Source organism: Pan paniscus, chromosome 11 (genome assembly GCF_029289425.2).
Source record: "Pan paniscus chromosome 11, NHGRI_mPanPan1-v2.0_pri, whole genome shotgun sequence".
Classification (NCBI taxonomy): Eukaryota; Metazoa; Chordata; class Mammalia; order Primates; family Hominidae; genus Pan; species Pan paniscus.
In genome coordinates, this window is record NC_073260.2 from 6,713,899 (window position 1) to 6,738,397 (window position 24,499).

Genomic DNA, 24,499 nt, shown 5'->3' on the forward strand with positions numbered 1-24,499 from the left:
GAAAGGACGAGCAAGACTTGGAAATAGGAGCCATTTTGCCCTAGAGGAGAGGTTACCGGGCAGCTTCAAAAATTAGAAAGTGAGAAAGAAAACTAGAAATCAGAATGAGATTTGACTTGAGCCAGCTTAAAAGATCATAACATTTTTAGAGCTAAAAGGGACACTAGAGGTTTGACACGATCCTAAACAAGTCCAGCCTCTCTTTGCTTTTGCTCTTTTGTTTTAATAATTAAGTAAATAGAGGCCCAGAAAAGCGAACTTGTTCAAGGTCACTCAAAGACACGGGTTATTTGCCACAAGATTATATAGAAATCCCTGAATATTCCAGCCCTTGTGCATTAGGTAAACTCTTGGTCTTTACCTTTGGATCCCTGATTCAATCAAAGTTGTTGGTTTTATTTATTTAATACCATTAATGGTTTGGGGTTTTGTTTTTGTTTTAAGCTTTGTTTACTAATCCTGTGAATCCGTTTTTACCAGAGGCATTCTGCGGCGTCGATCCAAGCGTGGTTGGGGGGAGCTGGGTATGGACTCAGAATGGTCCAGGAATTTGCTGTAATAGATCACACACAAGAGTCTATAGCTTCATTATACAGAGGCTGTTCATCTCACGTTGTAACAGGGGAGTAGTCTAGCGTGCTGTTTATAGCTGTGCCCTCTGGGGGCACCCTGCTTGTGGTCTTGTCCTGGCTGTCACTTGCTGGCTGTGTAATCTCAGGTAAATATTTAACCTCTCTGTGACTTAGTTTCCATGTCTGTAAAATGGGGATGATAATTGTACTTCCTTTAAGGTTGGCTGAGTTAATGCAGACAAAGCCCTCCGTACAGGGCCTAGCACACAGGAAGTGCTCAGTAGATGTTAAGCGCCTTTATTACTATTGTTTTTATCTGTCTTTCAGGAATAGTTCTTTTTTTATAGTTTAAAAGTTGTTTTTTTATAGTTAAAATTGAGTTTTTGTAGTTTAAAAAGGAGAATGTCTGTGTAGTATTTAGCCTTTGCAGTGGAAGACAGGAGGTTATAGTATCCCTGTGTTTTCTTTTGTAAGTATTAGGGGTGAGTTTCTTGTTCCAGACTAAGCTGAAACAGTCCCACTTAAATTTTCCTGACTTATTACCCTGGCCACTGTCCTACAAGGCCTTAGCATGGTCTCCTTAGATGGTTGACATGGTTCTAAAAAAGTTTATGAGCATTGGATAGACGTTACTATTTGCATGGTAGTTGTGATGAAAGTCTAGAGTTTGGTAGGTTTTTTTTTTTTCTTACCCCAAATCTGAATACATCATAACTAGTCTTTAAGGTGTTTCATAAGCTTTTATGAACTTTCTGATTTTTTTCTGATTTTGATTCTACGATGCAGCCATTAAAAATGATCGTTTATAAAGACCGTGCAGCAGACTGGACAAATGGATCTGTCCTTTTGAGGGTCTGAGCACTGACTCCGGAACACAGCTCCCTGGGTTCGGATATCATTCCGGCCCTTTACCAGGTGTGCGTGTCCTTTGGGCAAGTTCCTTAACCTGTCTGTGCCTCAGTTTTTTTCTTCTGGAAAATGGGGGTGATGATAGTACTTACACATAGGGTTGTTGTGAGGATTAGCAAAGTTCAGACGTGTGAGGTCTGGTACATGGTGGGCACTCGATGAATGTTTGTTGTTTGTATGTCTTTATCCAGTGTACTCAGTGAGGTGTGCCCCGAGCTTCCAGCCATGGACAAAATCTACACACAGGAAAGACCAGAAAGACATGCCACAGCACATAGTGACTGTGCCAAAGCGGCAGAGACTTTACTTTTTTCCAGATTTTGAGTAGTTTGGTTCTATTTCTTTGTATTTGCTGCTGACAGGTGAATGTGACCAACTCAAGTGCATTGAGCTTCATGACTGAAGAGCACTCAGAATGCGCCGTTTCAGGCTCATACTGAAAGCATTCTAGGATGCTCACCTTTTGGTCCAGCGAGTCTGTTTCTAGGAATTTAACCTAAGGGAGTAATTAAGAATCTACACAGTGACTTATTTATAGAGATGTTGATCACAGCATTGATTGCAATATTAAAAAATCAGCAGGGCGAGGTGGCTCATGCCTGTAATCCTAGCACTTTGGGAGGCTGAGGCTGGTGAGTTGCTTGAGCTCAGGCGTCCGAGACCAGCCTGAGCAGCATGGCAAAACCTCATCTCTTCAGAAAATACAAAAATTAGCCAGGCATTGTGTGTATGCCTGTAGTCCCAGCTACTCAGGAGGCCAAGGTGGGAGGATCACTTGAGCCAGGGAGGTGGAGGTTATAGTGAGCTGAGATTGTGCAGTGAGCCTGGGTGACAAAATGAGACCCTGTCTCAAAAAAAAAAAAAATCAGAGACAACCTTAATTGCCATAATACAACATTGGTCACATAAATAATGGTGCATCCATTTAGCTGAATACTGTTTCACCACAGCAGATGACCTGGTCTTTGGATACTTATTGGCATGAAGAGATGTTCATATTCTGTTGCTATATAAGAGCATGTTAATAGTATAAATAGTAGGATGCCATTTTTTTTTTTGGAAAGCTGCATATTTGGTTATGTTATGCATAAAATGGAGACTCGGGAAACGTCAAGGTGTCCCTGGTGGTAGTGGGGGTTTGCCTTGAGTGGTATTATATTTTCTTCCTCTAATGTAAATATATTTTCTCTCCAATTAAAATACATAGTTTTATAAATATCTAATCTTTTAAAAAACTGCCTGTAGAGAAGGTTGGTTATTCTTTATTCCTTCAGAGCACTTGTAGGAGAATGTTTAGAATAAATTGCACGCAGGCTTGGAGCCCTGCATGCAGTAACTTGTGCCTTCCTGTTCTTGTTTTTGGCCATTCCTAGAGAGTGTGCCTGCCCTGGTAGTGTCTCACAAAAATGCACCCTCAAAGCGCCTGCTACTTGGCTGTAGCCTCAAGTCCGGTCCTGTAAGTACAGGGTCATCTTAGAAGATGTAAAGAATCCGCTTCTTCCTCTTTCCTGGCAAACCTCTCTGTGCCTGAAAATAGCTCTAGCAGTAGGAGACGGAGAGAGCTAGGGAGATGTAAGCCTACCTTGCTGGAGTTTGTCTCTGAGTTGTAAGGCTCTATTTTTCCTTGTTTTTGTAGGAAAGAACAGCAGTGTTTCAGGAATTTTCACACTCCAGAAGAGGCGTCCTTCTTTGCACGGTACGTATCCTCCTGTGTTCCATGCGAAGGCTGATACATTTCTGTGATGGCTGTGTAATCTTTCGTCTCTTGACAGTTTGTCCTGTGGTCAGTCCTACAGGGCCCAGGAACACCAGGGGCCCCTTGGTGGGGCTGGCCTCTTTGCACCTCTTTCTTGTTACCTGACAGGGCCGCAGATAGCCAGCCACCACCGTGCAGAAGACTTGGCAATTTGCTCACTAATAGTGGCAGCTGTTGGTCTGAAAATGTGTGAATCTTGGAGATTTCTATCCACCAAAAACTTGTAAATTACAGCTATCGGGAGTAATTAGAGCTGAGAAAGTCTTTCCACAACAAAATGACTCTGCTTGCCTCTGCTCACCTTTTCTTAAAGGAAAATCGGTGCATTTGGGCCGATTTTATTTGCTGCTGTCTCCGACTATCATTTGTCCTGTGATTTCAGGGCCAGCTCCCTCAGCCTCAGGCTCTGCAGTCCGGGATAGCTGCCTCCTCCAGCACAACATTGACCTTTTAAACTCATGCCTCTTGTGCTCTTTTGAGATTAAAAACTCAAACCTTCAGTGTTCTCTACCCCCAGGCTGGGGATTCACTTTACCGTAGTTGTTGCTATCTCCAAAGATTAAAATGCCTTCTCTGTTCCATCTTGGATGATGTAACTTAATCCCCAGCTGGTTATTGGAGAAGTCCCTATATACACAGTAATGAAATTGTACCATAAATTTAGTCAATCCAGTGAACAAGTGCTGGGTAGAAACAAAGATACTAAGCTGTTTGAATGCCCATCTAGGCCACATTTGATGCAATTACTTTTTAAGGAACTTGTATTCCATATTCAGTATTAAAGGCAATGGAGACTTTTCTGTCTAAGTGTAGAGTCTCTGTATGAGTGCAGCATGGTTTCTTGTGTGTTTATATATGTGTGCTTATCTGCAAGAGGGGGCTTATTGGTAACCTGCTTATCACAGTGTCATTTCTTGTGTGTGAGGCAAACAGTGGCTCTGCAGACACTCATTCAGACCTGAGAGCTGTAACCATGGAATACTTGCCTCCTGAGGAGATCTGTGTCTGACCAAGTCCTTCCCTTTATGAGGCCCATCCACGAGTCAGATGCTCGAGCTTGTTCTAAAGCCATCTTTATGCGTGGTCTCTAGTGAAGATTAATTCCAAATAATCTACTTAATAAAGAAATTTGTTGGGCCAGGTGTGGTGGTTCATGCCTACCAGCCCACCACTTTGGGAGGCCGAGGTGGGAGGATTGCTTGAGCCCAGGAGTTCACGACCAGCCTGAGCAACAATATAGCAAGACCCCGTCTCTACAAAAAATATTAAGGAATAAAAATTAGCCAGGCATGGTGGCACGTGCCCGTAGTTCCAACTACTCAGGAGGCTGAGTCGGGAGGATCACTTGAGCCCAGAAGGTTGAGGCTACAGTGAGCTGTGATTGCACCACTGCATTCCAGCCTGAGCAACAAAGCGAGACCTTGTCTCAAAAGAAAAAAAGCGGGGGAAAGAAATTTGTCAAAAATCCTTATTATATCTAACAATACTTTGTGGAACCTGACCCCTATTTGTCTCTTTTCACCCTACTCCCCCTTGCTCCCTACCCTTCAGCAAAACAGCCCCCTCTTTCAGTCCTGGAATGTATCATCTGGCTTTTTCTAGCTTTGGGGCCTTGATTCATGCTAGTCCCTCTGCCTGGAACACTACCATGATTTTGACTAAACCATCTTTAGGTCTCCCCTTAAATTTTATGTCTTCAGAGAAATGAAACTCAGAAGCCCCCCCATTCTTCCCCATGGGGCTGTCCCAATGCACCGTACGTTTCTTCACCGTAATGATCATCCCGCCTGGTCTGCGTGCCTTCCCAGCCGGTCGTAAGCATCATGAAGACAAGGACTGTGATTTGTTTGCATTTCTATCCCAGTGTCTAGCACAGAGCAGGCATGCAGTAGGCGCTTGGTTTTGTAGATCAAATTGGGGGCGCTAGACAGGGCCCAAGAAACTCGATGTTAAGAGCTACCAGTGTGTGTGTTTTTCTAAAGACAGAGATTAATAGACTTGCTCACTGGGAATAAGTTTTTCATTCATCTGGTGTTATCTGAGAAGTGAATGTTCTGGACTGTGAATATTGAAATAGAAAGCAGTAGGAACCTTTGGGGTGGAGTTTGGGTTATGATAGGAACAGAATATTTTATCTTTGACCCATAACATGCTGGATTTATCCCTCAGAAATTGTTGAGTCTCCTAGTATGCAAACACTTTACAGACATGAGTGAGCTGTAAGCCTTAAAGAAAACTCCAGGTATCTGAAGTTCTGTTGTTTGTATTTTTAGTAGCTCTGCGTGGAAGAAAAGATTATTCTTTCTGAAATAGTTAATATAATTCTCAGTGAGGTCAAAAGCATACAATCACTTTCCTTGTTCTGTCTGGCTGATGATACCTGCAGGCACGTGGTATCAGCTAGACAAAGAATGCCATTGTCTTGGCAAAGCACAGTACCTCCCAGCCCTCTGCGCCCTGCCAGTCCCAGGTGCCACATGGAAAGAGAACTCTCCCTCGCCCACAGCCTGATTTCTCTAAAGCCCTCAGTCTTTGTTCATTTTCTAGTCCAGGTCACTCCAGCATGCCGATATTCTGGGGACTCTCTTTGCTGTGTAGTGAAGATGACTGGAGAAGAGCTGGGTGGGGTTCATTTCTCTCGGTTGCTGGGCCAGAACAGGAGGGCCGGTTCCCAGTCGTGGGAAGTTCTTCACTTCCTCTCGGTGTTCCTGGCTCTTCTGCCATGCTTGTTTGCTCTAGCTGACGCTTCTAGCATATGAGAGCTGCGGGGCGAGTGGGACACACACGCTGTAATAGATCATGCCTGGGTCGGGGGAGATGCTGCCACTCTGCGTCCTTTTAAGCAGCCTGTTGCTTGCCAGGCTATCTGAACACTCTCCAGGAGCCTCCTTGGTGTTAATGAGGAACGAGGGCCACTTCAGGACGAGACAGATGGAGAACTGGCTTCTTTTGATAAAGAGGAATCGTGTTGTTAATCGTTATGTGGGGATTTTCCCCCCTTTATACTGTGCCTTTTGCCATTTTAATTTATCATCCTGAGATCCTTTTAACAAGGCCAGAATGAATGTCTTTATGAAAATTTGGAAATAGCAATGTGCTCACACAGAAGTTCACAATTACGCTGTTTCCTTCATGGTTAAAAAGTCCCCCACCCCATTTTCCTTCCTGCTAGGAACAGTTAAGGGTGCATGTGTGTGTTTCATTTCATTTTCATTATAAACATCTCAAAAGCAGGGACCTTTTTAATTTCATGCAGCTCTCAAGTCCTGATAATGTGGCTTTGTGTAATGTGGCTGTTCAGTAAAGGTGTGACTATGGTAAGATGGAGTCTAGGCAAAGCATAGCTGGGGGCAAAAGAAATCAGTTTGTGAAAGACGAGGAGTCCTCACACATTCACAATGTAATTTCGTGTCTTCTGGAAAACTAGATCTAAGAAAAAGCCAAGTTAAGTAGGAAGTAGGGATGAGCAAGAAGGAGTCATTGGAAGTTCAAAGCCCACTTTCCCAAGTGGAATTAAGCAATCAAAGGGATCAGATATCAGACACTGGATTATCTGCAAAATGTTATTTCCTCCTACTTACAGTGAAGAACTCACCCTAAGCCAGAGGAAAGGAACTTTGCTTTTAATACCATCATTATGTTGACGAGTTGATAAAGAAGAAGTACCACCGAATGGCCGGAAAATGGAGTTTCCAAGCCACCTGATTTTAAGGCTGACACTAGGTTTTCTGTTGGTCTCCGGTGGCTGTCCTTGATTGTCCCTGGATGGAGTGCAGTCACCTTTTTCCCAGAAAGGAAAGATACCTGCAGCCTGCCCTGGGCGCCAACTGTCCCTTGGCGTCCTCCTTGGCTGTCCGGCGCGTGCATTTCTTTTTCAGAAGATGCACCTAAATCACCTGTGCTGCTTTCCTCCACCTTCTCCGTATTTTTTTCCGCCTGAAGCATACTGTTCTGTCTGTGCAGTTCTTAATTTCCTCTCCTCCTGGGAAATTTCCACCGTGCCAGGAGGCTAGGAGACAAAGGAAATACGGCTGTGAAGAGTCACAATGTCAGTTCTGTGTCCCAAATAAATGTAGACTTTCGTGCTTTTCTCTGGGGTATGCTTTTTAGGTAAAGTATATCTTTTTCGTTTTATTTTGTTTTGTTAATGGAAAGATCATTTGGAGATTGTTTGCTGTTTACTCAGTTACGCTAACTCATGTTGCCAGTTTTTTGGCGGCTCCAGCCAAGATCTCTCGCCTCTGACAGCTTCTGCACTCTCTCCTTCCTCCTCTGATTACGCAGCCCAATCTGTCACCCGGACAACGGGGGCCTGGACCCTGCTGATGGCTTTCCACACACGGCAATAATGACTTTTGGCAGGCCGGGAAGGCGTCAGAGGCGAGTGTGCTGCGTCCCTTCTCAGAGAGACGGCAGGCCCCCTCTCCCTGTTAGTAAAAGCACTTTGTGAGGTTCTTGGGTAAATAAATGAGTCATTTTAATCCAACTGACAGGCTGGCACCTGAGCAAGCTGCCTTCCATCTGTACTCCTAGGTCTCATGGAGGCAGCCAATTGTCAGGCCCAGGGCCTTCAAGGCCTCACCGTTGAGTGTCTTTCAGAACTGACTTTAGCAATTCTTTTGCTCGAATTAGCTTAAAGGAATAAAATGAAGCTACATCTAAGTTCTAAGAGCAGACAGAACAGAATCCTCTGCCGAGTCTTGGTGGGTCATGATCTCCTGTTGATCTGATGTAGCTGGCTGACTGTGCTCCAGGGAGATGGAGCCTCTGCTGTTTCCCTGGGACCTCTCCCTGGGTGGGGCGGGGGCAGAGAATGAGATATGATGGAGGAGGAGAGTACAGAGACATTGAAATCACTTCTCTGCCTAATTGCCGTGATACCAGTTCTTACTTCACCAGGATAAGTGAGATTTACAGAGTCTCAGAATACTGAGATTTATAGGTCTGAAGATATTTGTCATATACGTGGTCTCATTTGATCTTAGCAACAACCTCATGACGTACATAGCATGGTTCTCCCAGCCATTTTATAGGCGGGGCAGCTGAGGCTCAGCTTGCCAAACTGACCCACGCAGATTGGACAGCCCCTAAGTGGGACTGGAGCAAGCAGTCTAGTTCTCTCTTCCTAGACTAGGACTTGCCTTTCTTTCTCCTTATTCACTGTGGTAGCCTAAAGAAATGGCTGAGTTAAATCTGGGGGAGAGAAAACAAGGAGTATTGGGCAGTGGCTGGCCGTCAGTGAGGTTCCCCCAACAAACGCATTAGTGGGAGACCGGAAGATTGTGTCTTAGCCTGTTGTCCAGAGCTAGGTCACCCAAGTAGGAAATAGAGCCTTGAAGACACAATGACAGGCTGCTGGCGCCCTTCATCACTCACTGTTGCGCTGTGTTTGGACTCACAGTGAGTTTCATGAACGTCACACGTTATTTTAGAGTCTTTAGAGTCTTAGTGTTTGCTGGTTGAATTTACTAAGCCAATGAGCATTAAATTTTTACAAGGCACGTCTGTGAAGCTCAAGCAGCCCGTGCCTACATGGATCTCCCACTGCAGTGCACTTAAAGACAAGAAATCAGTTCTTCACAAGAGCTTTGCAGATGTAAGAACTCATCAGTGTTTCTAAAAACATAAACTGTAGTTGGTGTAGAAAGTGGCTCCCGCTCCCCTTTAGATAGAGAACATCCTAAATTGTGTTCTCAAAGGCATCAGCTCTGCAACATCAGCCTTCAGCTTCCAGAGCCTGTGGGAGCTGTCTGAAAACACTTTGTGGGTGGTTGACACACTTTTAGTGCATTTAACTTCTGCTTACACACTTGTAAATGCAGCCTGGCCAGCATTCAAAGGAAACCTGCAAATCTCAGGTACGAGTGAAGGCAGACAAATCCTGAGGTACCCTCAGTGGCCCTTCTGGGGGAGTGATGGTGGGGTGGTATCTCCCTCAAGTCCTGCCTCTGACGCTGGGGGAAGCAGGAGTGTGTTTCTTTTCTCTTTCTTCTTCTCTTTTTTTTTGAGACAGAGTTTTGCTCTTGTTGCCCAGGCTGGAGTGCAACGGCGCAATCTTGGCTCACTGCACCCTCCACCTCCCGGGTTCAAGCAGTTCTCCTGCCTCTGTCTCCGAAGTAGCTGGGACTACAGGCATGCACCACCATGCCTGGCTAATTTTGTGTTTTTAGTAGAGATGGGGTTCACCATGTTGGTCAAGCTGGTCTCGAACTCCTGACCTCAGGTGATTCACCCACCTCGGCCCCCCAAAGTGCTGGGATTATAGGTGTGAGCCACTGCGCCCACCGGGAGTGTGTTTCTTATAGAAATTTCGCATAGTATTATTGTTTTTCAAAAAAGCTATGTACAGGCCAGGCACGGTGGCTCACACCTGTAATCCTAGCTCTTTGGGAGGCCGAGGCGGGCAGATCATGAGGTCCAGGAGATCGAGACTACTGCACTCCAGCCTGGGCGACAGAGCGAGACTCCATCTCAAAAAAAAAAAAAAAAAAAAAAAGCTACGTACATATGAATCCTTTGTGATACTTAACAGTGGGTTGGGGGTGGGCTGTTTTTACAAAAGTATCCCAGAGCTGTGAAATGGAAGGAAGCAATGATAGACTTAAAGAGTCATCAAGGTAACAGTACAGACAAGGGCCATCAGTAAATGCTAAAAGCCTTGGGTGAAAGGTTTTAGGAAACAGGACCGTGCTATTCGCGTGGTCTCAAAGTGTAACTCCCCAGTTACTTACTCATTACGAAGGAGAAAGTCACCTTCTCAACAGAGGGACCCGTACAGGACAGACTGCCCCGGTGTGTTTCCCGACATGGAACCATGGGAAGCACACACCACCCTGAGGTTGTTTGTGCCAGAAAGCCTAACCGCAACCTTACCATGAGGAAGCAGTTAGACAAATCCAGTTGTCCGATGTCCTCAGGAACATTTTGATGTTCTTAAAAAATGACAGACATCGAAAAACTAAGTAAGTCAATCAAAGGCAGGGGTGTGGTTCCAAACTAAGGAAGTCTACAGAGATACAACGGAGTGCGTGACCTACCATCTGATCCTAGTTTAGGAAAGAAAAACAACTGTAAGAGGCATCTTAAGGCGTGGTGGCTCATGCCTGTAATCCCAACGCTTTGGGAGGCTGGGATGGGGGGATCGCTTGAGCCCAGGAGTTTAAGACCAGCCTGGGCAGAAAGAATCTAGATTAGCTGGGTGTGGCGGAGCTTACCTCTGGTCGTCCAGCTACTCAGGAGGTCGAGGCCAGAGCATCACTTGAACCCAGGAGGTTGAGGCTGCGGTGAGCAGTGATTGTGCCACTGCACTCCAGCCTGGGCAGCAGAATGAGACCCCATGTTTTAAAAAAAAAAAAAAAAAAAAAAAAAGACATCTTAGGTACAGTTGGAGAATTTGAATATGGACTGTTTATTAGAAAATGCTATTCAGCATTAAATTTCTGAGGTGTGATAATGGTGGTGTGGTTATGTAGATCAGTGTCCTTTTACTTAGGAGGTATGTGTTAAAGTATTTAGGGTTAAATTGTCATGATGTTTGCAACCTACTTTCAGATGGTTCAGAAAAATGTGCTTGCATATGTGTGTGTGTGCGTGGGCATGCGTAGATAGAACACAGATGGGCCAAAGACTGGTGGTGGCAGAATCTAGGTAAAGGAGTTACATCTGTATCTCCTTCATCTAGATTGTACTAGTCTTTTAACTTTTCTGTAGGTTTAAATTTTTCTAAATAAAAATTGTAGGGGAAATGATAAGAATTCATTGTTAAAGCCAAACACAAAGAGAAAAGTAAAAATCCCCCTAGATCCCTCTGTCCAGAGATAACCACAGTTGGTGGTTTTGTGAGCCTCTATCATGGTATTGGTTCTCCATCTGCCTATTTAACGTGTTTTGGGTGTCGTTACTCCTCCTTTATTTAACTTTTTTGTGTAAGAAACCAGATCATTTGTCTTTTAGAATAACCTACATTCAGGATTTGGCTAATTGTGTCCTCACGGTGTTCAACATGTTCCTCTTTCCCATACTTCCTGTAAACTAGTAGTTGGATCTAGAGACTTGATTAGATTTAGGTTCTAGGTTTCAGGTTTTATTTTGTTTGGCGAGAATATGTCATAAGTGATACTCTGTGTTTCCTATAGTGACAGCTGTTTATCTTTTTAAATTATGCCAATACACTTCGGTCTGAGTCAAAAGTATCAAAGTTCATTAAAGGAAGTGTAGCTTCCATCTTTATCCTGTCCTTCCTCTTCTTTTCCTCCCCTGGCGATAACTGTTTTTTTAAGCTTTGGGGGTTCTTCCCACCATTATTTCCTACTGAAATATGAGCAAATATGTTTATATTTTCCCAACTTCTTACACAAGCATACTAGACACACTCAAAATATATCCTAGAGTCTCCATATCCGTATATAGAAATCTTTGTTCTTTTTATAGCTGTATAGTACTCTGTTATGTGAGATATTGCTGTATTTTATTGAACCTGTCTTCTGCTGGTTGACAGTTTTTTTCTAGATCTACAATTATATATAGTGCTGAAATGAATGGCCTCATGCCTATATCATTTTGTATTTTTGTCAGTGTATCTTTTTTTGTGTGGACTTTTAGAAGTGATACTGCTCTGGGTCAAGAGCAAATGCACATGTAATTTTGCTAGATACTACCAAATTCCCTGCCATAGGGATTCCCACCAGCAGCATATGAGGGACATGGGATCATTTTTGATGGTGGAATGCGGTATAATATAATATGGCCTTGAAAAAGCAAAGCAGACCTGGATTCGAGGATTATTTCCACTTCCCAGCTGTGTGTCCCCGAACAAAATACTTTATCTCTCTTAACTTTGGTTTTGTCATCTGTCAGATGGGGGTAATAGTTGTTTTGAGGATTAGTCAAGATAACGCAGGTAAAGGTCTCAGCGCAGTGTGTGGTGGGTAGTAAGTGTTCAGTAAATGTTGGCTGGGACACTCTTGTTACGACTGTTATTCTTGAAGAATGAATGCTGAGTACAGATGTATGCTAAAGTCAGGGAAATTCCCACTTTCTAGTCTGCTAGAATGGTGAGAGACTAGAGAGAGTAGAGAATTTTTGCTCTTTGGGTGGTGACTAGTTGAAAAGATACATAAAATTAAAAAATAAATCTCCATTGCTTTTATAGTTTTTCAGCTATCTAGCTAAATCTTTGAAGCGATTAATGGGCTTGGCCTGTATTCTAATCCATTTACCTGAAGAGATGGGGGTAGGGGATTACTAGATCCTTGCTGCTCTCTGAGGCCAGAAAGCAAAATCCTAAGTAAATACTTTGCACTTCACTCCCACAGCAAATGCCTTGAGGGGAAATGTTCCAGAACACACCTCAAGGCCAGCTTGTTAGGCGTTGCTCATGGTTGTGGGCGGGGGTGATAATCCATGAATGTGTTCCTCAAGTGGTTTTTCAGATAAAATGTAAATCAATAAAACATGCTAGAAGAGTTCAGAGTTCTTTACATTACACAACTGATAATTACTGTTTAAGTTCCTAGGCTAACCTGTGGATTCTTTTAGCAAAGGGTGTTGTGACTCCCTCATCAATGGGTTCTGTAGAATTTGCCCCTAAATCAGAATTTTTAACCACAAGAGGACTGCAGTAGGTCCCTGAGCCCCCTGAAGTTGTATGCAGGACTGTGTGTGTGTGTGTGTGTGTGTGTGTGTGTGTGTGTGTGTACTGGGCATATACGTGTATGCCCGAATGTGCATGTACTGTGGGCGGGTGAACTCTCAGAGTTTGCATTAAATTATCAAACATATCCAGGACCCCAGAAAGGTTCAGAAACTCAGTGTTAAACCATATTCTTTTCTTTGTTAAAGGATGTTGCAGCTCGGGGCTTAGATCTCCCTCAAGTCACGTGGATTGTTCAGGTAATTTTTTAGTTGTTAAGGTGTAAGCTTTAGGCAGGAATATATGATCATGAGTAGATGCATTGGCTTTAAGTAGAATAATTATTATTATCCTCTTGGGTGTTGCCCTGGTAACCAGGCAGCAAACCAGCCTTATCCGTTCAATTCCCCTGACATCTTTCCTTAACCCAGCCCACCTCACCACTGCAGCAAAACAGCCAGAATGTGCGTTCACGAGAGGGAGGTGGCAGGCTCTCCTGCTTCTAGACTAATTCGTGTCACAAACCAAAATTTCAACAACCTGAAAATAATGGGAATTACCTCGGTCCCTGGGAGGCCTCATTGTGTCCAGAAGGGGATGGCTCAGCTGTCCGAGAGCCGTGTCCGTGTACATTGACCTGCAGGGAGCAATTAAGTTCCTGACAGCATCTTACACATACCTCTAGCCTTAGACGCTTTGCCAGAGGGTACAGGTGTTAGCACTAGAGTCTGGTGGTTTTAGTTTTGTTTTTTCTTTTCATTAGTCTACAGAATGGTATTTTTAAGCCCTTTTGTGTCGGGGCTGGGGGACGTGCCCTGTTGACGTGAGTCATGGTTTATTCACATTTTAGTGGGATTGCATGCCTGTCACTGGCCAGGATGTCTGATCTGCTCACTGCAGATGATCACTTTAGAACTGGAGGCATTGTGTCTTCTTTCCTGCTGGCCACAGAGTGAACTGAAGATAAGGCAATGACAATTTTAATGTACGGGAGGCCAGACATACAGAATTGATCATTTAGAGCTTATATTGTGAATATTGATTCATTTAATATGCCTAGCCTCCCATACATTATATTGACCTTGGCCTTCATCTCTCTGATACGTGTAGCATCAAAGGGAAAAAAAAGGGAAGAATGAGTGGATGGTCAATTAGCTTTAATGATGACAAAGTTATTGCCAAAGAAAACATACAATGCTTTGCATTATCCATCGTAGTGAGTGATAGAGTCTGCTCTTTTCTCTGAGTTGGCAGTGCTCTCCGTGCAAGCAGAAGCATGTCCCTACCTGCAGGGAACCTGCCCCTCACCTGCCCGCATTCTGTAGAATGGCCGTCATTCTGAAGGACTGAGTGGGGCTGCTGCAGGCTGGTGGGGACCAGCTCCTGGGGCCTGCTCCTGGTGGCCTGGCATCAGAGGTAGACCCTGCCCACAGAGCAGGGAGCCCCTTCATCCTTACACCCTCCAGTGTCCTCTGGACACCTCACCCTGTGGCCTTGTCTACCAAGGAAGTAGGCCAAGGTCATGTGGTCATCCTGGAGAAATTTACCCCCACCTGCCTACATTTCACCTCATCCAGTCACCACAGTGAAAAGATGCAAATAAGAAAATGAAGAGACCTGTGGAGAAGTAAAATTAAAAAGGAGATACTGGGATGAGAAGACGTCTCGTTTATCGGAAACTTGGCCACTGTTCACATTTGCTTGTCGGAGCCTTGTTATTTCCAATGAAGCCAGGAGTTTCAGGGTTGGGTGACTTCTCCTTGTGATTGTGTTAGGGTAACCATAGCACCAGGATTTAATTCTTGGGATACCTGGAGGCAGGTGAGGAGTATTGCACTTCCAATTAATGGCAGTCCCGTGATCTATGAATGCCTTCATTTTTGTTACCCTTTTTAGTACAACGCTCCATCTTCACCTGCAGAATACATCCACCGGATTGGAAGAACCGCCCGGATTGGCTGCCATGGGAGCAGCCTGCTCATTTTGGCTCCTTCGGAGGCAGAATATGTCAACTCGTTGGCTTCTCACAAAATCAAGTGAGTCAGAAACCTGAATGGGGTTTCGGCTGGTCTCACCTAATTAACTTTCTGTCGCTTTTTACAGTGAATGGGCCTTGTAAGCTGACGAAGAGCCATTAACCCTTGTGATCCCTAAATGAGTCCCAGAATAGCCAGTGGCAAAAACTAAAACCTTTAATATCCTCAGCACATGACAGTTTTCATTGCGTTGCCAGACTAAGTCATAGGACGATGTGTTGTACTTGGTTTTCTTTTAGAGAGCTGCGTTTCGTTTCTCCTGCTGCAAGATAAGTGTGCACCATCTTCGCAGCTTCTGAAAGGCCTCTTATTCACAACTTTTATTTCTTGCAATTAATGGTTTGTATCTTCAAAGTTGATTTGTCTTTTAAAGAAATAATGCTTTTTACTCATCACACAATTTCCCTCCCCCAGGAAGATGAACCCAGGGGAAATGATTTTGAGGCAGTTGAAATCCACACTACACTCACAGCCAGGACATTCAGCTGCCATCTTGTGTGTCACAGTTGAGCACCTCATACCTCTGCGTAAAGCCCTGGATTCTAGACCTGGTGTGCCATGAGCACACAGCCCAGCTCGCTGTAAATGGGATAGTCTTATTTCTTTTTCCTTGCCCAGCCCTGTGTTTTATGTAAAACATCAAATAAAACTGCAACACTTTTCTCCCCTAAAGTACAGTGCTAGAAAAAAGCACTACATTCTTCATTGGAATGAAAACATCCTAGCAGGCAGCCTGGGGGCCTGTTGTGGGGTGCAGCCCACTCAGTTGCAGGAGCCGTGTGTGGCTGTCCCCACCACACCTGCCCCGTCTCCCATCCGCAGAACTCTGCCTCTCATGCTAGTAAGACTTGTCAAAAGTCTTTCAAGGTTGTTAGTGTGAACACTTACGGACTGAGGCTCATTCAGAAAACATGCTGTGTGTCCTTCAGTGTTGGGGGAGGCAGGAAACTACTCCCGGTTGTAATGTCAGGGGGGCCAAAATAATAGTTTGGGTTTTCCTTTATTCAGTGTGTTCTTTATCTTAACACAATCTGTCAGTTGAAAGAGTGGTTTTATTTGTTAAGGAAGATGTGCATATTGTATCTTATTAGTGAAAGAAGTCTCATATAGATCAGTCAGTCACTTTTCACCCAGCGCTGCTTCTCCGGCTGAGTTCTGAGCTCCCTCAGCTGGAGGCTGGCTGGCCTCTCTTTGCTGCCCTTTCAGCATCGAGGCTGACACCCACCAGGCAGGTATACCAGGAACCCTGGGGAAGGTAAAATGCAAGCCCGCTGGCGCAGCCAGTTTCCTTTTCCTCCCTGACCCTGTTCTCACAGGCTGGGAGCCCATCATAATGCTGCTGGTGGCTGCTTTTCTCTGTCATAGGAATTTGTGTACATGCAGAAAGCATCTTCAGAATTTTGTGTTGTAACCCCACAATAGAAAGTGTAGTCACCACACCATAACAGCCTGTCAGTCGCTCCACACTTCTTTTCCTCTTCCTTCCATTCTAGAGCTACAAATTCCATTTTCCCATTCCTTCCTGGCCGCAGCTCTCTGGATGTTCCCCCATGCTCGTTCACTTTAACATGACCTCTTCCTAAGAAAAATGAGTGACAGCAGTTGCAGAGCCCAATGATAATTGTCTAATGCCAGAGTTAACAGCCGAGGGGCCTCTCTCTGCTCTCTTCATTTTTCTCTAATAACACATTCAAGTAGATTGCTATGAAGGGCTCAGATATAGAGCTAAAATTGAGAAGGGAAAACAGTGATTAGCAAAGGCACGAAGTATTAGGGAGTCAGGTATATTTTAAAGACATAACAAATACCATCATCTGCTGTGATGATCTTGTCTGGAAAAAATAGTGTGCCCGCATTTAGGTGACTCCCTTTTTAATCCCGCATTAGAAAGGAGACAACTCAGTGATAACGCCACCTCTTCTGAAAGGAGGAAGTGTAGGTCTTTTGGGGAGGAAGTCTGCAGGGTGGTGGAAGAGCATTTGCGTGAGGAGGGAGGGTCCTTGCATGAGCCCCACTTCACTGGCGTCGGCTCTGAAAACTCACTTGTGAGGGGCCTGGGCCTGGACTGCTGCTGCCTCGTGGGCGCACTGTAATCAACTTAAACAGACATCAGAATCTGGGTTATTACGTTGCAGTCATGCATTGTTCTTCCCAATTTCTGTTTGAGGAAAGGCCCTACACTGGCTGTATCTATACATAAACTGTTTCTTTGACTTAATGCAAAACAGCAACAACGACAACAACAAAACCCCTATTAACTAGTTGCAAAGTGCGCAGTGGGAAGAAGCAGACTGGAAAGTTTCTAGAATCCAAAAGGTCGACTCCTAAATATTTTTTGAGGAGGAAGCATGTGCATGTTTTGTGCCTGAGAACATGAGAGAGCCAGGCAGAGGGGCGTTGGGAGGGCTGAGGCACCACAGGGCAGATTGGAGAAGGCAGGCCGAGGCTCTCGGCAGCAAGGGCCAGCACGACAAATGGCTGCCCGCCTTCCTAGACCGAGCGCTGCGGTGCTCGCCCTGGCAGTTGAATGGAGCAGACAGGGCAAGAGACAGGTTCCTGGGCCATTGCCACCTCTGTCTAGATGCTCAGAACTTTGCTTCTGCATTCTTTTGACTTCTTTATATTTGTCAACTTCTTAACTTTTTTCTGCCTCCCCTTTAAATGTGTTTCTAATGAAAATCATCATTGGTTTATTAAAATGTAAATGCTTCATCAAAATGTGTATTTCTTAGATCAGGCATAAGACAGTTCCCTGAATTTATTTATTTATCCATCTCGTTTCGTACTAAGGTGAGGTGATTCAGATCTGTTGATGGACCCATAAATAATTATAGTAGATTTGCTTTGTTCCTCAGAAGCAGCAATTTCTTAGGAAGAGGAAGAAGGCCCTTTTAAACTGTAAATCACTCCCGTTCCCTCTCAGCTCCTGTTTGCTTAGGGTGTGTGGTTCCCCGACGTCGCCATGTGGACACAGCATATGAGCCACACTCTGGCTGGAATATCAGCACACGCATTTGAGAACACTGCCTTTCTGTTCTGTGGCATATTTAGCTTTTTCTGTTCCTGACTGCAAACGGCATTACTCTTTTCTTTCTGCTTCAAGATTTGACTCCAAAGTCTTGCATTTCTTTTATTTTTGTGTTTTTCCTCTTTTTTTCTCAAGAAAAAAGTGATGAATAGAAGCAAATCAGACCAAGAAAAAGATGGGACTGGGCTCTGTTTTCACCTTCCCTCGGGGTGCCAGGCACAAATGAGAGGCGAGTTCAATACCCATGCATTGCTCTCTCCTATGAAAAATAGATTTCCCATGAAGTCAGGGCACTCTCCCTCTGACTCCTGCCCTTTCAGAGCATGCTCTGCCTCCTCTGGTTGACTCTTTGCTGCTGTAAAAAGGCTTCACTCATCCATAGGGCTGTGAGTTGGCAGCAGAGAGAAGATGCTGAGGGGTGAGGGCTGGGGGTGTGCAGGGAGATGACACATTTCAGGTAAATCGCTGTCAGAGACGTGGCATTTTCATTCATAGCCTTGTCAGAGTAACCTTTGGGTGAAAGGGGGAGAATTGTCTTCTCCCACCTAAGAGATTGCCATTCATGTTTTAATTTGCTGTTACATTTTCAAAAAAAAAAAAGAGCATACAACAAAATCATTTGTCTTCTTATGATCTGTTTCCCCCTCAGAGCTCCTTCTCTTTCTGTTTCTCTTTCTCCCTGGGAAGTATCCTTTCAGCAGCTCACGTTTCTTCCTTCATCTCTGACACGCAAGTCTCTCTTTGCTCCCTACATTCAAATGCTGTGGCCTTGCAGTCGATTGGATGAAGCAGAGGCTTTCCAGACTCCACCGCTAGGCAGGTCTGACTGTTGTGTTCTGGCTCCTTGTGGCTTCTGTTCCTGAGTGAAGGCCAAGCTCTTGTCTCAGTGCTTGGCACACAGCTCCGGCTTCGTTAGAGATCCTTTGGTCTTCACCCATCAGTAATTAAGAGATGGGGGAGTGAAGTTCCTCCAGGGTAGAAGAAGAAAGGCCAGTGCTGCTGGGACAGGGCTTTGTGCCCTCGTTACCCTCACAGGGGTGTTTACCCCACAGTGGAGGATGTTTGGCCACCCTTTTCTTCCTTTTTTTTTTTTTCTTCCTCTTCAGTATAAACTAAAGAGACCAAAATGCTTCTATTTCATCATCATCTGCTCAAATCAAGGGAGTGGATCAGTGAGTGGGCACACTTATTTGGTATTCAAGATTTATTAAGAAATAATGACATAATCTCTATTAAGGAAATTCTAAATGTAGCCTATTTTAAATTCATCAGAGAGGAAAGAAATTGTCAGGAATATCATCCTGTCCCTTTAATATCATAGAGGTCCCCTTCTCAATTCCTAAGGGTTTAGGAAAATATTTCCTTTCCTAGGAAGGTGTCACTTCTACTTCATGTCTAATTAGCTCAAGAATAGGCCAGTTTTGTGCATCAAGGTCTTGGGTGTTTTTGAAAGAGCAAAAAGTTACCTTGCTGTGCCCTTCCTTTTACAGCGTTTCTGAGATTAAGATGGAAGATATTTTGTGTGTTCTGACAAGAGATGATTGTTTTAAAGGGAAACGATGGGGAGCCCAGGTGAGTTTTGTTATTTATTGTGCTCGCTGCCAACAGATGTGACTCACTTGATTTGGGGTAGTAGAGACTTTGTGTATGGGTTACTTCCTCTGTCAAGCAATACATTTATTTTAAGAACCATGAACATTAGATGAGGCCAAATCTTGATTGTTTTTTTTTTTTTCCTCATCTTTGCTTCTGGATGCGTTTGCCACTCTCATCTAGCGAGTGGGCTACGGTCCATTCTGGAAGCCTGCCAGACAGCAGCAGGCTCCCCAGAAAGGAGGTCCAGGCCAGAATGAGTCTGGAGGCAGTGCCACACGCTCAGCCCCGGTGGTCCCTGTCCAGATTCTCAGCAAGGACGGCTGCCTAGACCTGCCTATCCCAGACAGCATGGAAGAAATAAGTATCTCTGTGTCTCCTTTCAGACACAGTTAGTTCATCCATTTTTTAATGTGTGTGTGCTATCCACAGAGGAAGAGTAAAGTTGAGATCATTAAGAAGAAAAATTTTTATTATCCATGCAGTTCCATATGGAGATTCTGAGCAGGTGCAGGCAGCCCTGGACACCCTTTCCTGCTCCTTCTCTTAAGGCTGCACCCGACTAGACCATTATTCCCTCACCCCACCCCACCCCCTTACTCAGTATTCCCGTGTGTGGGTGCAGTGTTGCTATATGTAATTTTGTCTATGAGACATTAATCACTTGAATATTTTACATTTGTTTTTGTATGCCTGAGGATGGACTGGAAAATCAGGGCCAGATAGATCAAGCTTAAGAGTTTCTTTCATGCTTTAGCATGTGCCTGTATTTGGATCATTATTCTCCCTGAGCAGGGAGGGACCCCGTTTCACTGAGCCTGACTTAAATTCTCTTGTTTTAGAGAGCATCTAAGGAAATGTATGTAATACCAGGAGAGGAGATAGCCATAGCCTCTATTAGCAAAGTGTGTGTTCCCAACCTAGGACTGTGCTACACTCTTTATGTGCATGGTCCCATTTAATCTTATAGCAATCCGAGAAGTTGGTGATGGCCCCAATTTATAGATGAGGAAACTGAGACTTAGAGAGGCAAAGGAACTTTCACAGGGGCACACTAATATGCTTTAGTCATTCTGGGATTTGAAGTCTTAACTTCAAAGCACATATATTTAACTGTATACCAATATGCCTTTATTAGTATTAACTAAACCAAGATAATTGAGCCTTTTTTTAAATAAGGAAATGTTAGTCATATTTAGAGGTGAAATTTGATCAACCACAGCAAAGATCCCTGTGAACAATAAAAGCTGTTAAAGACTGCATTGGTCATCAGGTTACTTTAAGCAAGTCAGTACTTCATATAAGACTCGTAAGCCTCTGGACCACCCTTTATTAAGTTTGTTGTTAGGGGTGTTGACCTGTGACCAGACAGATCTTCATTGGTCTTGGCACACTTCCGTTCTTTTGGAACTATCATAAATTCTAGTTAAGGGGCTTTTTTGGTTTCTTTTTTTTTTTTTTTGAGACGGAGTCTCGCTCTGTCGGCCATGCTGGAGTGCAATGGCGCAATCTTGGCTCACTGCAACCCCCGCCTCCCAGGTTCGAGTGATTCTCCTGCCTCAGCCTCTTGAGCAGCTGGGACTACAGGCACAGGCCACCACGCCCAGCTAATTTTTTCATATTTTTAGTAGAGACAGGGTTTCACCATGTTGGTCAGGCTGGTCTCGAACTCCTGACCCCATGATTCACCCGCCTTGGTCTCCCAAAGTGCTGGGATTACAGGTGTGAGCCACTGTAGCCGGCCTTTTGGTTTCTTTTTTAATGTTCCCCCAGATACTTCATTATGGCTCCAGGGCAGCTCTGTGGGATCAGCAGGGAGCAGATGCAGATCTGTTGGAGGAGGCAGTGTAGCAGAGTGGCTAAGAGCACGCCTCAGGGTCACGTTCCTCATCTGTCACCAGTGTGTGACCTTGGGCAGGGACTGGACCTCTCTAAGCCTTAGTTTCTTTTCGGAGAGGCAGTGTAGCAGAGTGGCTAAGAGCACGCCTCAGGGTCACGTTCCTCATCTGTCACCAGCCTGTGACCGGACCTTTCTTTTTTCTTTTTTTCTTTTTTTTTTTTTTTTTTTTTTTTGAGATGGAGTCTCGCAGTATCGCCAGGCTGGATTACAGTGGCACGATCTTGGCTCACTACAACCTCTGCCTCCCAGGTTCAAGCAGTTCTGCCTCAGCCTCCCAAGTAGCTGGGAATACAGGCGCATGCCACCATGCCCACCTAATTTTCGTATTTTTAGTAGAGACGGGGTTTCACTATGTTGGCCAGGATGGTCTCAATCTCTTGACTTTGTGATCCGCCCGCCTCAGCCTCCCAAAGTGCTGGGATTACAGGCATGAGCCACTGCACCCGGCCTGGACTGGACCTTTCTAAGCCTCAGTTTCTTCGCATGTAAAGTTGAGATAAAATAGTGTTCTTTTAAGGACGTCAGAGGATTGTGTGGGAAATAGTCCTGGAGTCGCAAGTATAAAACATAGGACCAAAGGGCTTTTTTTTTTTTTTGAGATGGAGTCTCGCTGTGTCTCCCAGGCTGGAATGCACTGGCGTGATCTCAGCTTATTGCAACCTCTGCCTCCTGGGTTCCACCGATTCTCCTGCCTCAGCCTCCCAAGTAGCTGGATTACAGACACACACCACCATGCCCGGCTAACTTTTGTATTTTTAGTAGAGATGGGGTTTCACCATCTTGGCCAGGCTGGCCTCAAACTCCTGACCTCAGGTGATCTGCCCATCTTGGCCTCCCAAAGTGCTGGGATTACAAGCATGAGCCACCACACGCGGCCCAAAGGGCATTTTTTATTATTACTGTAACTATCAGGATTATTTGTAGTCATACAAGTTAGTAGCAGATGTGGAATTAAAGCCCAGACTCAGGGACATGAATCCCAGTGCCCTTTTTTGCTGTATCATAATAAGTGGAACATTAGCATCTGCCAGCTCTCTGGAAATAAAGGCAAGTAGTACAATTACACAATGAGATAGTAAGTTTGATCAAACGTCGTCTCAGGTATACTCTTTCTGGGCCTGGCATTGGTGTCAGTCTTTATCCCCGAGTGCAGATCATTTCTCTCCAGGGAGTTGATCACTGTGTGTCTGCGCAACGCAGGGAAGCTGTAGAAGGGCAGGAAGCCTCTCCTGAAGGACACGTCCCCAGAGAAGGAGCGGAGCAGCTGCATCTCCCTCCACTCTGTCAGCAACAAGCTACAGTCGTTTTTTTTGGTAGCATCTGCCCTTCTGTGGCCTTGCAGCATAAATTCTTCTCCTTAAGCCTTTCCCTGGCTTGAGGCCAGCCTCAAGGACTTCCTGAGACTTGAGGAGCGGCTCTAACTTCATGAGTAAGAGCCAGGTCCCAGATAGATATGAGTTTGAGTTTGAATCCTTGCTTCCCAGCTGTTAGCTCTGCAATCTCAGGCAGATTATCTTCTCCCCAGTCTCAGTTTTCCCATCTGTAAAACATACAATTGCTGTGAGATTTAAATGAGACGAGGTATAAAGTGCCCTGTAGAGTTCCAGACCTCACAGATTCTTAGGTCTAGAAACTGTCTCATGATCTCAGCCCCAGCTCCTACCTTGATAGACAGTAGTGAATGCTTGGATATTTTTAAGGTTTGGTGATTTTTTTTTTTTTTTAAGAAAAGCTGAGCAAGTTTGGGCTTTCATGATATAACTGGTTAACTTAGAAAGCTAAATTAACCATCCTACGTTGTAGGTGTCCTGTTGGTGAAGACCTGGCTTGCTGAGCCAAGTTTAACTTGAATTCAGAGGAAAAAGAAAAACTAAACTAAATTGACTGTGTTGCTAATTATCACATAGATATACACAACCCGAGAGAGTATTTTATGTGTGATTCATGTCAGTAGTAAGAAGAATAAAGTAGATGCTGGATGCAACTTTTAATTCTGTTATGCGTAAGAAATAACGTGTGTCTTAATTGCTGTCCTCAATTTGAGCAGTTCTCTAGCATGTGAACTAATGCCAGGCATGTAAATGTGGGTTCAGTAGCTCGGCCTTTCGTTCAGATAGCCAGACACCTCATTACAGTGCCCCTCTCCTTCACCCAGCGTGATTGAAGCCCATGGTAAATGTCCCTTTGGCACATACATTTTTGGGCTTCTGTGAACAGAAAGAAAGCGAGTGAAGCATCTGTAAAATGTATATTTCATATTTAGGTATATAAAATATATATAGCTATGTCTGGGTGTGTGAATGTTCACCTACCTACAAAGAGAATAAATTTGATCTTTCAACTTTCCTGGGAAGCACTCAGAAGGTTCTAGGGACCATGGGGTAACACTCAGCTTGGCAATAAAGTGATTAAAACAAAACCCTTCCATTTTGCTTAAAAATACCTTGGAAGTTGGCAATATCAAGGTGCAGGCTTTCACAAAAACCTCCCACCTTTGCTATTACTTTTTATAATAAAAATAGTCCAGCCTATTTATCTTAGACTCATCTGTTGCTTCTTGATAGGTGTGAAATCTTCGTCATCAAAGTATACACACACCCAACCATGTTTTTCCTACAAGCGTTTTTGTCCTGTGAAATATACCTGTCAACTTATCCCAACAAAGGAGCCGTTGCTGGCATTGCGAGATCTTAAAATAAGTTTAGAGCCCCCTGCTCATCCTTTCTGATGGCCTGTGTTTTCCAAGATCAGTAGGATGTTAGAGACAAAGGTGCATTGCGTGCGGATGGATGGTTGGAAATGTGTTTTTCTAAACTACCCATGGTCCACTAGTTGAAGTTAGCTTCATTAACCAGTACTGACTCTGTGTCTTGGAGGGTGGGAGAGCCAGCCCTGCCAGGTATCCGTGTGCCCTCAGGGGTTTGACCCGCTCTCATTATAGGAGCATTTTACCTGTCGGGGGCTGAGATGGTGCTGCATAACTCTGCCCCCCTCTGTCTTCAGTTTAAATTTAGACTGTCCTCCCCAGAAGACAACTGAAAAATACCTCATTCATTCTCAAGAGGGGCAATTTT

The 24,499-nt window shown here is 44.5% G+C and overlaps 1 protein-coding gene across 8 annotated transcripts in view; it reads left to right on the forward strand.

Annotated features, from left to right (window-relative positions):
* Positions 1-24,499, forward strand: part of DDX31 (DEAD-box helicase 31) — a 133,542-nt gene that overhangs the window by 25,280 nt on the left and 83,763 nt on the right. For 4 of the 8 annotated variants that reach the window (XM_003822407.6, XM_034929366.3, XM_063593918.1 and 1 more), the window contains exons 14-17: positions 3,118-3,177; positions 13,078-13,128; positions 14,765-14,904; positions 19,423-19,504. In XM_003822407.6, the coding sequence (XP_003822455.1) occupies positions 3,118-3,177; positions 13,078-13,128; positions 14,765-14,904; positions 19,423-19,504 (333 nt within the window). The remainder of the gene's footprint in view (positions 1-3,117; positions 3,178-13,077; positions 13,129-14,764; positions 14,905-19,422; positions 19,505-24,499) is intronic. The other 4 variants (XM_034929367.2, XR_612487.3, XM_008975985.4 and 1 more) reach the window with 4 other exon arrangements.